Source organism: Bubalus bubalis, chromosome 2 (genome assembly GCF_019923935.1).
Source record: "Bubalus bubalis isolate 160015118507 breed Murrah chromosome 2, NDDB_SH_1, whole genome shotgun sequence".
NCBI classification, from domain to species: Eukaryota; Metazoa; Chordata; class Mammalia; order Artiodactyla; family Bovidae; genus Bubalus; species Bubalus bubalis.
In genome coordinates this window covers 169,832,558-169,845,373 of record NC_059158.1, presented here as the reverse complement: position 1 = coordinate 169,845,373, position 12,816 = coordinate 169,832,558, and the positions used below count along the sequence as shown (strand labels likewise).

General features: G+C 42.3%; 1 protein-coding gene across 1 annotated transcript in view; it reads left to right on the top strand.

Annotated features, from left to right (window-relative positions):
- DNER (delta/notch like EGF repeat containing) overlaps positions 1-12,816 on the top strand; it is a 383,862-nt gene that overhangs the window by 191,163 nt on the left and 179,883 nt on the right. Inside the window, exon 5 of the mRNA XM_006047101.3 lies at positions 3,346-3,491. Within this exon, the coding sequence (XP_006047163.2) occupies positions 3,346-3,491 (146 nt within the window). The remainder of the gene's footprint in view (positions 1-3,345; positions 3,492-12,816) is intronic.

The following is a 12,816-nucleotide window of genomic DNA, read 5'->3' as shown; positions in this document are numbered from 1 at the left end:
CTGGAATTTGTATATTCTAATGATGGCTGTTCTTCCAAGTGCACTCAGATTGACAACGCATTCGGGAAAATCCTTTTTGGGATTTGTCTGTGCTGTGCTGGTCCTATATGCACCTATATCCTGAATTCCTACTTGCCACCTCCCTGAGACTTGTCCCTTGCCCTCAAGGAAGTTTCAGTAAGGGCAGTTTGGTAGGTAATCATCCACGACATAAAATAATCAGAGACCTCCATGTAACAGTGTGGACTGACATTGTGCAGCTGGGAAAGGACTGGGGTATTGCTCGCAAATCAGGTGTGTGTGTTAGTCTCTCAGTTGTGTCCGACTCTTTGTGACCCCATAGATTGTAGCCTCCAGGCTCCTCTATCCATGGGATTCTCCAGGCGAGAATCCTGGAGTGGGTTGCCATGCCCTTCTCCAGGGGATCTTCCCGACCCAGGGATCGAACCTGAGTCTCTTACTTCTCCTGCATTGGCAGGGCGGGTAATAGGAAGCCCAGGTGGTGGTAGTGGTAAAGGTGGGATAGGGTGGGATCTGAGCTATGATAACAGGAGGAGGAGGCGTATTCCAGGGAGAGGTGCTGTGGGAACGTTTGCAGAGTTGGGGTGATCAGGGCGTGTGAAGGCACTGTGAGGAGGAGGTGCGCCGTGAATGCAGGACGCGGGGCCACGGCTGAGAAGCTGAAACTCTACAGAGGAGGTGCGTTTGCCTAAACCGTCCTGTCCCTTCTGTTCCAAAGCCAATTTACCATAAAGTTTTCAATAGGAAATCTTAGGAAGAGAGCAACTAGTTCTCTATGGGTGTAAAAAGCACTCCTCCCGACTTGCCATGTCCATCTTTACTGAGACACTGGCTCCTAACTACAAACTTGAAGTTGAGGTGGGTCTCTACTGTGACTTGGGTCAATTTCCCAACATGACCTTGATTCTTGTGAACGGAGTTAAATTTTCTGCTGCTGTTTTGAACCCATCTTCTGCCTGTTGAAACATCCCTTGCACTACCATAGTGCTTTGCCTTTTGCAGATTTATTGTTCCTAGATGCTTTCCAGGGTACAAGAAGCAGGGGGTGAGCCTGTCAGACAACCTCACTGTCTGCCTGTGTCCAACTGTCACCAAAAAAAGCATCCTTTTTTGATGTTAAAAGAGCCCCAGTTTTGATGATAAATTCTATGGTTACCTTCTTCAGGGGTTGATATCTTTACTTACATGAGAAAATTGGGGATTTAGAGAGGCATGGCTGTCTAGAATCATTTCTACTCCCCTGTCTTAAGCATCTTTTCTGGGTAATGCAGGAATCTTTCTTCTGGGTGATGAAGGTGTTAATTATAAGTTGTTAATTTTGAAATTAAAAATTATTCCTAAACAAATGAATATTCTTACTAGAAAAAGGTACACTGTCTTTGTTGTTGTTCAATCTCTAAGTCCTGTCTGATTCTTTGTGACCCCATAAACAGCAGCATGCCAGGATCCATGTCCTTCACTATCTCCTGGGATTTGTTCAGACTCATGTCCATGGAGTTCATGGTGCCATCCAACCATCTCATCTTCTGTCTCCCCCTTCTCCTTCTGTTCTCAGTCTTTCCCAGCATCAGTGTCTCTTCCAACGAGTCAGCTCTTCACATCAGGTGGCCAGTGTATTGAAGCTTCAGCTTCAGCATCAGTCCTTGCAAAATAATTATCTTGTTGATGCATAGTCCTCACAGTATTATTTCCTTATTCCAGTTGGAGGCTATTATTTATTTGACATTTATTTCTATCTACTATGTACAGATAGCTATACTTGACATAAAGATCATCATTCAGTGATAATTATGACATATTATTGGTTTTGCAATCAGCATTCAGCTATGATTGGTCCTGGTTTATTAAATAGTTAAAACCACATTTTGCAATAAGGAATTCATGATTGGAGCCACAGTCAGCTCCTGGTCTTGTTTTTGCTAACTGTATAGAGCTTCTCCATCTTTGGCTGCAAAGAATATAATCAATCTGATTTTGGTATTGGCCATCTGGTGATGTCCATGTATAGAGCCGTCTCTTGTGTTGTTAAAAGAGGGTGTTTGCTATGACCAGTGCGTTCTCTTGGCAAAACTCTGTTAGCCTTTGCCCTGCTCCATTTTGTACTCCAAGGCCAAACTTGCCTGTTACTCCAGGTATCTCTTAACTTCCTACTTTTGCATTCCAGTCCCCTATGATGAAAAGAACATATTTTTTGGGTGTTTGTTCTAGAAGGTCTTGTAGATCTTCATAGAACCGTTCAACTTCAGCTTCTTTGGCATTACTGGTTGAGGCATAGACTTGGATTACTGTGATATTGAATGGTTTGCCTTGGAAACCAACAGAGATCATTCTGTCGTTTTTGAGATTGCATCCAAGTACTGTGTTTTGGACTCTTTCATTGAATATGAGGGCTACTCCATTTCTTCTAAGGGATTCTTGTCCACAGTAGTAGATATAATAGTCATCTGAATTAAATTTGCCCATTCGAGTCCACTTTAGTTTGCTGATTCTTAAAATATTGATGTTCATTCTTGCCATCTCCTGTTTGACCACTTCCAATTTACCTTGATTCATGGATCTAGCATTCCAGGTTCCTATGCAATATTGTTCTTTACAGCATCAGACTTTACTTCCATCACCAGTCACATCCACAACTGGGCATTGTTTTCGCTTTGGCTCTGTCTCTTCATTCTTTCTGGAGTTATTTCTCCACTCTTCTCCAGTAGCATATTGGGCACCTACCAACCTGGGCAGTTCATCTTTCAGTGTCATATCTTTTTGCCTTTTCATACTGTTCATGGGGTTCTCAAGGCAAGAATACTGAAGTGGTTGAAATTGATACCATGCAGTCAGATTGGTGATCAAGTTGATATTTAGTAATAAATTCAATGTAAAATGTGTCTCGTGTTGCATGCCACTGTGAGGGCACTGAGCTGTTCACACAAGCCCATAGCAGGGGAGATTGACTTCTTGCAACTACTCAAAGTAGCCAAGAGAATGGAGAGCTGGGAGTTGCAAGATAGTGGCTCTCAGGGAAAAGACAGCTTCAAATGCAGGGCTGGAATTCAGACAGTGTGGCCCCTAGAGGGCAGGAAAAGGATCTCAGGTGATGTCGGAGTGCCTGGGGTCCTCGGAGTCAGGCGTTCCTTGTGATTCTTGGGAAGAATGTCCTATCTTAACAGCCTGAGGTCCGAATGACCACTGGCCATGTGCTTTATTCCTTGGCCTGACTTACTGCATTTTGATTTTTTTGCCAGAACTGATTCTTATTTAATCTATATCCATAGTCTTGTCAAAAGAATGTTGGTTAAGCTTTACATTTCCTATTATCCTGCTTTCTTTTAGGTTTTGTGAATGATTCTGTTACTAAATCTATCGTGGCTTTGCGCTTGACTTTGGTGGTGAAGACCAGCACCTGTGTGCCGGGGGAGAGCCGTGCAAATGACCTGGAGTGCTCAGGAAGAGGAAGGTGCTCCACGAAGCCGTCAGAGGTGAGGGGGACACCTGGGAGATTTGAAAATGCATGTTTACATTAGGGTATGTTTACATATAAGCACACACACACGTATACATATATATATATATATATATATATATATATATATATACACACACGGACTGCAGCCCCCTAGGCTCCTCTGTCTCTGGAATTTTCCAGGCAAGAATACTGGAGTGGATTGCCATTTCCTTCCCCAGGGGATCTTTCCAACCCAAAGATTGAATCCTGGTCTCCTGAGTTGCAGGTAGATGCTTTACTGTCCGAGCCACCAGGGAAGCCCGTCAATTCAGTTCAGTCGCTCAGTTGTGTCCAACTCTTTGCAGCCCCATGGACTGCAGCACGCCAGGCTTCACTGTCCATCACCAGCTCCCAGAGCTTGCTCAAACCCATGTCTGTTGAGTTGGTGATGCCATCCAACCATGTCATCCTCTGTCATCCCCTTCCGCTCCTGCCTTCAATCTTTCCCAGCATCAGGGTCTTTTCCAATGAGTCAATTCTTCACATCAGGTGGCCAGAGTTTTGGAGTTTCAGCTTCAGCACTGGTCTTTCCAATGAATATTCAGGACTGATTTTCTTTAGGATTGATGGGATTGATCTCCTTGCAGTCCAAGGGAAGCCCATATATATATACACACACACACACATATATGTTGTGTGTTTGTGTGTGTGTGTGTATAAAGAATGAAAGAGGAGAGAGCAAGTGCATTTGCTGAAAATATCCCCAAATTTCTGGTTTCAATTATTTGTATGCAACTTACAGATATATAAATTTCCATATAATTTTCAAGGTAAATGCTGGAAAATTGTGCAGTGCTGGACCCCCTTACTCTGGTATCCAGTAGAGATTTTGTGAGAAGTAATTATCATATCTGGTCACAGAATCAAGAGAAGCAGAAGAAAGAAAAGCTAAGACAGTTATCTATTTCCCTGTTGCGACCTAATTCCCTCCTGAGACTTTGCATGTTCTCAGTGGTGACAACAGAGTTACAGAAGTGAGGGAAAAGCAAGAGAAGGAATGGGGAGGAGGCAGGGTGAGAAGGCTGATTCACTCTGGCCTTTGTGGACCACCATCAGCTCTGGAAGACGTTGAGTCCTGGGGTTCCCTGGTGCACCAGTGGTTAGGACTTCATCTTCCAAGGCAGGGGATATGGGTTCAATCCCTGGTGAGGGAGCTAAGATACCACATGCCTCTTGGCCAAAAAACTGAAACATAAAACAGAAGCAGTATTGTAGAAAATTCAATAAAGACTTTAAAAAAATGGTTCACATCAAAAAAATCTTAAAAAACAAGAGACTTGAGCCCTGTCTCCCCTTCTCTTTAGCATCTGACATCACATGGGGAAGCCTGAGAGTTCCCGTTTTCTTCTTTCTTGGCCAGCTTGGACTTGCTTCTTCTCTATCCTGAAAGTGAAAGTGAATTCGCTCAGTTGTGTCCAACTCTTTGCGACCCCATGGATGGTAGCCCATGGAATTTTCCAGGCAAGAGCACTGGAGTGCATTGTCATTTCCTTCTCCAGGGGATCTTCCTGACCCAGGGATCAAACCCAGGTTTCCTGCATTGCAGGCAGAGACTTTACCTCTGAAGGGAAGCTTTATTTATCCACTTATTCTATTAATAAATAAATAAAGGCTATTGAGTGTTCTTCTGTGACCATCCAAGTTAGTACAGAAGTGTGAGAAGTGATGGAAGCAGTGGGGCCCTTGTTTGATAAGGAAGTTCTAGAAGAGATGAACATGAGAGGCTGAGGAAGGCCAGCCTCTCGAGGTGGAAAATCATCAGATCTTCCCAGTGAGGCTGCAAAAAGGAGGCACAAGGGTCTTCCCCAAATTCACTCTTCTTTTTAATATATATTTACTGAAGTATAGTTGACTTACAGTGTTTCAGGTGTGCAAGCAAGGTGATTCAGTCATATGCAATGCGGGAGACCTGGGTCTGATCCCTGGGTTGGGAAGATCCCCTGGAGAAGGGAAAGGCTACCCACTCCAGTGTTCTTGCCTGGAGAATTCCATGGACTGTCATGGGTTCACAAAGAGTTGGACACAACTGAGCGACTTTCACTTCACTTTCATACGCATATATTATTTTTGAGATTATTTTCCATATAGGTTATCACAAGATATTGACTATAGTTCCCTGTGCTATACAGTAAACCTTTGTTGCTCATTGCATATCTATTTTTAAATGGGAAATCTAGCATTTTATTCATACTAAGTCAAATAAGTGGAATCAAAATGTCATAAATTTTTTAGTTAGGCAAAAATGCATAAGTTTTCTAAAATATATATTATACTTATTATATATATATTGTATACAAAAGCTTTTCTACTATGCTTGACAAAAACTTGAGAAAGGACGTCAAAAAAAGAAAACTTTTTAAAAAAGTCTTAAAGAAAAAAAAATTGCCCCAAGAGCCAAAAATAAATGGGAACTGAAAAGAAAAAAAAAAAAAGTCTTATTTATTTTATTTATGTGGCATGGTGGGTCTCAGTTGAGGCCCTCAGGAACTTTTATTGAGTTGGATGAACTCTCTGGTTGTGGTATGCGGGCTTAGTTGCTCTGTGGCATGTGGAATCTTAGTTCCTGGACCAGAGATGGAACCTGTGTCCCCTGCATTGCAAGGCAGATTTGTAGCCACTAGACCACCAGGGAAGTCTCCCCAAATTCATTCTTAATATTCCCAGTGACCAATTCTGCAGCCTGATTAGCCCTCAAAAGCCATGTGGATGGCAGGGAAATGTCTTCAATGAAGAATCAAGGGCTGTGCTTGGAATCTGGGACTCATAGAGTGCTTTCTCTTATAATGTGACCCTTCTGGGGACATTTTTCAGCTGAAAAGCATTTGCCAGGTTATCTTAAAACATCCGTGTTGGTGACATTTGGCCTGCCTTTGGGTTTCATCTGCATGAAAGCTTAGCTCAGAGGCTCTGCCTGGTGGCTTAGAATGGACTTATTCCAAAGGTGGTAGAAGTATTTAGCACCTGGCAGGCTACTTGGCAAATGTCAGAGCTCTTTGTTTCTTTGAAAAAATGACTCAAAAGCCTTGGAATCCATGCTAACGTCAGCACAGCTTCTTATGGTTCCAGCTCCTTTGAAGAACTCTGAGTGCCCTGGCCAGAGATAACACCTCTACCCTTCGTCTGCACCTCCCATTTCCACACCAGGTGCTTCTAAAGTGCTGTTGATTCTGTCAAAGCCTGCATTTACCTTCACTGAATTTAAGAAAACTGTGACCAGTCATTTCATCTGAGACACGATAATTACCCCCTCGTGACTGTAAGCAAGTGGTCAGGCTGGAATTACCATGTTGTTCATAGACCTACCACATTGTTATCTTGGAGAGAAATGTCTGGAAACTAGCCTTATTGTTCCTCAAAAGCTGAATGAGCCATGGTAGGAGTGAGAATGGAAAGGTGGGGAATCTTTCCTATGTCTATTTGAGTCCTGTGGGTTTCTGTGATTGTCGTCATGGCTGTTGAAGAGATTTAGGAGTAGTTTGCTAGTAATAAAAGACTCGTTCTCAAGATTCTTTCTTTTTATTGTTTCTTAAAATTAGAAATTATATAGTCCAACCTTTCACCTAATGCAAGAATCTATTCCATCGGACAAAACAAAAAGAACTGTATTTGGTGGTTTAATTTTATTGTTTCTAATCGTTTTTCTATTGTTTTGTTAGATCATCCATCAAAATAAAAGCAATTCTGTTACTTCCACACTACTCTCATTTGATAATGGAACTCATTTCTCTTTTGTCGGAAGTGCTTTAGCTGGAGAATATTTCGCAATTTCGAGTGATGGGTGGTTTGTGACAAAGCGTTTGTTTGCTGTTCTTAGATATCCCACCAACCTGGGAAGGCTTTTTAGGAGCTATTCTTAAAAACTAGAGGATAGTTGCTTCACAGTGTTATGTAGTTTCTGCTGTACAATGAAGGGAATCAACTATGTGGTGTTGGTTGCTCAATCGTATCCAGCTCTTTGTGACCCCATGGAGCCTTCCAGGCTCCTCAATCCATGGAATTCTTTAGGCATGAATGTTGGAGTGGGTAACCATTCCCTTCTCCAGGGGATCTTCTCAACCCAGATATGTATGCATATATCCCCTCCCTCTTGGACCTCCCTCGACACCCCCATGCCATCTATGTAGACCCATGTAGGTCATCACAGAGCACGGAGCTGAGCCCCTGTGCTATACAGGAGGTTTCCATTAACTATCACTTTACACATGGCAGTGCATATACACTGAGAAAACCATAATTCAAAGAGATACATGCATCCCAGTTTTCACTGCAGCACTATTTGCATTAGCCAGGACATGGAAGCAACCTAAGTGTCCATCAGCAGATGAGTGGATAAAAGAGTTATGACACATATATACACTGGAATATTACCCAGCCATAGAAAGGAATACAATGGGTCATTTGTAGAGACATGGATGGACCTAGGGTCTGTCATACAGAGTGAACTAACTCAGAAATAGAGAAACAAATATCGTATGTTAATGCATATATGTAGAATCTATAAAGATGGTACAGATGAACCTGTTTTCCGGGTAGGAAAAAAGACACAGACTTTGAGAATGGATAGGTGGGCATGGTGGGGAAGGGGAGGGGGAACAAAGTGGGAGACTGGGAGCTCTCTATTTTTGAAAACTGCTTTTGTTACAAGGGTTAATTCTGATCTTCTCTTTATGCAAAAATCTTTGGCTGTTGACCATTCCTTCTTGAACTTTGTCCACAAGGTTGGCTGCTGCCTGTTTGATGATTCTTTAATTACCTTAAAGGTAACTGTCACGGCTCTTTCTGATGTGGACCTGTAGCCTTCTTTTGATCAGTTAGGTTCCATGGCTCTGTCTCCCAAGAGTAAGAGATGTGTATTAATCAGGGTTTTCCAGAGAAATAGAACCAATAGGATATATCTACATATGTCTCTATGTATGCCTGTGTTATATATGGATGTATATAGATAGAAAATTTATATAATTTTAATATTTATTAATATTATATATATGTACATATACACACAAACACACACATATGTAAGTCAATCAATTAAAGACATTTGTTTTAAGGAATAGGTTCATTGTTGTTGTTTGGTCACTAAGTCATGTCTGACTCTTTGAGATCCCATGAACACCAGACTTCCCTGTCCTTCATGATCTCCTGAGTTTGCCCAAACTCATGTCCATTGAGTTGGTGATTCCATCCAACCATCTCATCCTCTGTTACCCACTTCCCCTCCTGCCCTCAATCTTTCCCAACATCAGGGTCTTTGCCAATGAGTTGGATTTTCACATCAGATGGCCAGCGTATCAGAGCTTCAGCTTCAGTGTCAACCCTTCCAATGAATATTCAGTGTTGATTTCCTAGAGGATTGACTTGTTTGATCTCCTTGATGTCCAAGGGACTCTCAAGAGTCTTCTCCAGCACTGCAGTTTGAAACAATCAGTTCTTCGGTGCTTAGCCTTCTTTATGGTCCAACTCTCACAATTGTACATGACTACTAGAAAAACCATAGGCTTGACTATATGGACTTTTGTTGATAAAGTGGTGTCTCTTCTTTTTAATATGCTGTCTAGGTTTGTCATAGCTTTTCTACCAAGGAGCAAGCATCATTTAATTCATGGTGTTCATTGTGGCTCTACCATTATGAAGTCTTGGGGAATCAAAAATCTAATGGAGGATGCTCGGCTGAAGATTCAGTAAAGAGTTGCCATTCTTACAGAGGCAATCTGCAGGTGAACAAGGAAGAGCTCATGTTGCATCTGAAATCTGAAGGCAGAATTCCCTTTGCTGGGGAAGGTCAGCATTTTGGTCCATTCTGGCCTCAACTGATTGGATGAGGCCCACCCTCATTATGGAGGGCAATCTGCATTACTCTGAATTCACTGGTTTAAATGAGAATTTCATCCAAAAGCACCATCACAGGAACATTCAGAAGAGTCAGTTCAGTTTAGTCAGTTGTTTCTGACTCTTTGTGACCCCATGGACAGCAGCACGCCAGGCTTCCCTGACTATCACCAACTCCCGAAATTTACTCAAACACATGTCCATCTAGTTGGTGATGCCATTCAAGCATCTTATCCTCTGTTGTCCCCTTCTCCTCCTGCCTTCAATCTTTCCCAGCATCAGGGTCTTTGCAGTGAGTCAGTTTTTTGCATCAGGTGACCAAAGTATTGAAGTTTCAGCTTCAGCATCTGTCCTTCCAAAGACTATTCAGGACTGATTTCCTTTAGGATTGACTGGTTGGATCTCCTTGCTGTCCTAGGGACTCTCAAGAGTCTTCTCCAATACCACAGTTCAAAAGCATCAATTCTTCAGCGCTCAGCTTTCTTTATTAGTCCAACTCTCACATCCATACGTAACTACTGTAAAAACCATAGCTTTGACTAGACAGACCTTTGTCAGCAAAGTAATGTCTCTGCTTTTTAATATACTGTCTAGGTTTGTAATAACTTTTCTTCCAAGGAGCAAGCATCTTTTAACTTCATGGCTGTAGTCACCATCTGCAGTGATTTTGGAGCCCCCCAAAATAAAGTCTCTTACTGTTTCCATTGTTTCTCTATTTGCCATTAAGTGATGGGACTGGATGCCATGATCTTAGTTTTCTGAATGTTGAGCTTTAAGTCAACTTTTTCACTCTCCTCTTTCACTGTCATCAAGAGGCTCTTTAGTTCTTCTTCACTTTCTGCCATAAGAGTGATGTCATCTGCGTATCATGAGGTCATTGATATTACTTCCAGCAATCTTGATTCCAGCTTGTGCTTCATCAATCCTGGAATTTCACATGATGTACTCTGCATATAAGTTAAATAAGCAGGGTGACAATATACAGCCTTGATGTACTCCTTTCCTGATTTGGAACCAGGAAATCCCATCTTCTGAAGCTTGTTGCTTCTTGACCTGCATACAGATTTCTCAAGAGGCAGGTCAGGTGGTGTGATATTCCCATCTCTTGATGAATTTTCGAGTTTGTCATGATCCACACAGTCGAAAGCTTTGGCATAGTCAATAAAGCAGAAGTAGATGTTTTCCTGGAACTGTCTTGCTTTTTTGATGATCCAACGGATGTTGGCAATTTGATCTCTGGTTCCTCTGCCTTTTCTAAATCCAGGTTGAACTTATGGATGTTCACAGTTCACATACTGTTGAAGCCTGGCTTGGAGAATTTTGAGCATTACTTTGCTAGTGTGTGAGATGAGTGCAATTGTGTGGTATTTTGAGCATTCTTTGGCATTGCCTTTCTTTGGGATTGGAATGAAAACTGACCTTTTCCAATCCTGTGGCTACTGCTGAGTTTTCCAAATTTGCTGGCATATTGAGTGCAGCACTTTCACAGCATCATCTTTCAGGATTTGAAATAGCTCAACTGGAATTCCATCACCTCCACTAGCTTTGTTCATAGGGATGCTTCCTAAGGCCCACTTGACTTTGCATTCCAGGATATCTGGCTCTAGGTGAGTGTGAGTAATCATACTATTGTGATCATCTGGGTCATCAAGATCTATTTTGTACAGTTCTTTTGTGTATTCTTGCCACCTCTTCTTAATATCTTCTGTTTCTGATTGGTTCATATCATTTCTGTCCTTTATTGAGCCCATCTTTGCATGAAATATTCCCTTGGTATCTCTCATCTTCTTGAAAAGATCTCTTGTCTTTCCTACTGCATTGTTTTCCTCTATTTCTTTGCACCGATCACTGAGGAAGGCTTTCTTATCTCTCCTTGCTATTCTTTGGAACTCTGGATTCAAATGGGTATATCTTTCCTTTTCTCCTTTGCCTTTCATTTCTCTTCTTCCCTGATAGCTCAATTGATAAAGAATCTGCCTGTAAAGCAGGATACCCTGGTTTGCTTCTTGGGTCAGGCAGATCTGCTGGAGAAGGGATAGGCTACCCACTGCAGTATTCTTGGGCTTCCTTTGTGGCTCAGATAAAGAATCCACTTGCAATGTGGGAGACCTGGGTTCGATTCCTGGGTTGTGAAGATCCCTTGGAGAAGGGGAAGACTACCCACTCCAGTATTCTGGTCTGGAAAATTCCATGAACTGTGTAGTCCATAGAGTTGCAAAGAGTTAGACATGACTGAGTGACTTTCACTTCCATTCAGAATAATATTCAATCAATTATCTAGGCATATGGCCCAGCCAAGTTGCCACATAAAATTAACTGTCACAAGATTCTTTCCATTTTTTTCTCTCTGATTCATTATGGTTCCCTTTCTACCCAATTACATCCTTTTCCCACAAAATTAAAGGATTGGTTTTAAATTTTGGATTCCCTAGCATTCACCTGAGGCTGTTGACAAGAAGTCTTATTCCAGGCCTACCACTTAGATTATGATGCCTTTTGTTGGGCAGCCAGGCACTTCTCATGCAAAAGTCAATTATGGACCATAATTCTGAAAAGAGAGGTCTCAAGAGCAGTGCTTATCATCTTCCTATTCCTGCTGATTCCCTAAAACAAAAAGGCACTATCTTTTATTCAAAGATTTTATTGCTAATCATTTCAAGATCACATGGAGTTAATGAAAAGATAAATGCTGATAAGTGAGGTGGCCAATCCATATCCCAAAGCTTTCCTGCTCATTGACCCTGGTCTGTATTGATAGGCAGATGGGGTCAGGCCTCCATCCTTAGAAGGTTCTTTAGAGATCTCTAGTTCCTGCCTTCTGAATCCAGCATCCTTAGGCTGTTTAGATTGGAAACTAGAGCTACTCTAGTAACTACTCAGACTTTGTTTGGAAAGACAATCGGGCTGTCATCATGGCCAGAAGCCATTCTCATTCCCTTCATAAGTCAGTGTCTTAATTCTGTCCTGAGATATGGGCTTGTGCATGAGCAAGCCATGGCATGGTGGCTTCTGAAGATCCCTGGCTTTCTGTGACTTCCCTCCTTACTCTTGGAAGTCAAAGGTTCTAGCCCTGGGAAGCTCTGGTTTTCCTATAGCTGCGTTCTTTTGGTTAAGCTGGGCTTAGAAATGCGTCAGTGACCTGAACTGGTTGCTTTGTCTATTGCTTGGTAATATCCACTGTCCTTTTTCTACAGCCCATGTGGTCTAGGTAGGGGACACTGTCCTTCTAGGAGCCTGTCTGCCTCATGTCAACACCCCTCTGTGTCTTTTTCCCTTTTTCAAAAACTTCTGCCTTTGGTAGGGCTCCAGGTAAATTCCCATTTCTGAGGGTTGTTTATTTCAGTTCTGACTCCCAGAACAGAGTGAGGAGCCAGCCATGAGTTGCGTTCCTGGCACCCCTTCCAGCTGCCAGCCTCAGCCCCTCTCACAACCCCTGCCTCCCTGCTCCCCAACTCCTCCCTCACATCTGCACA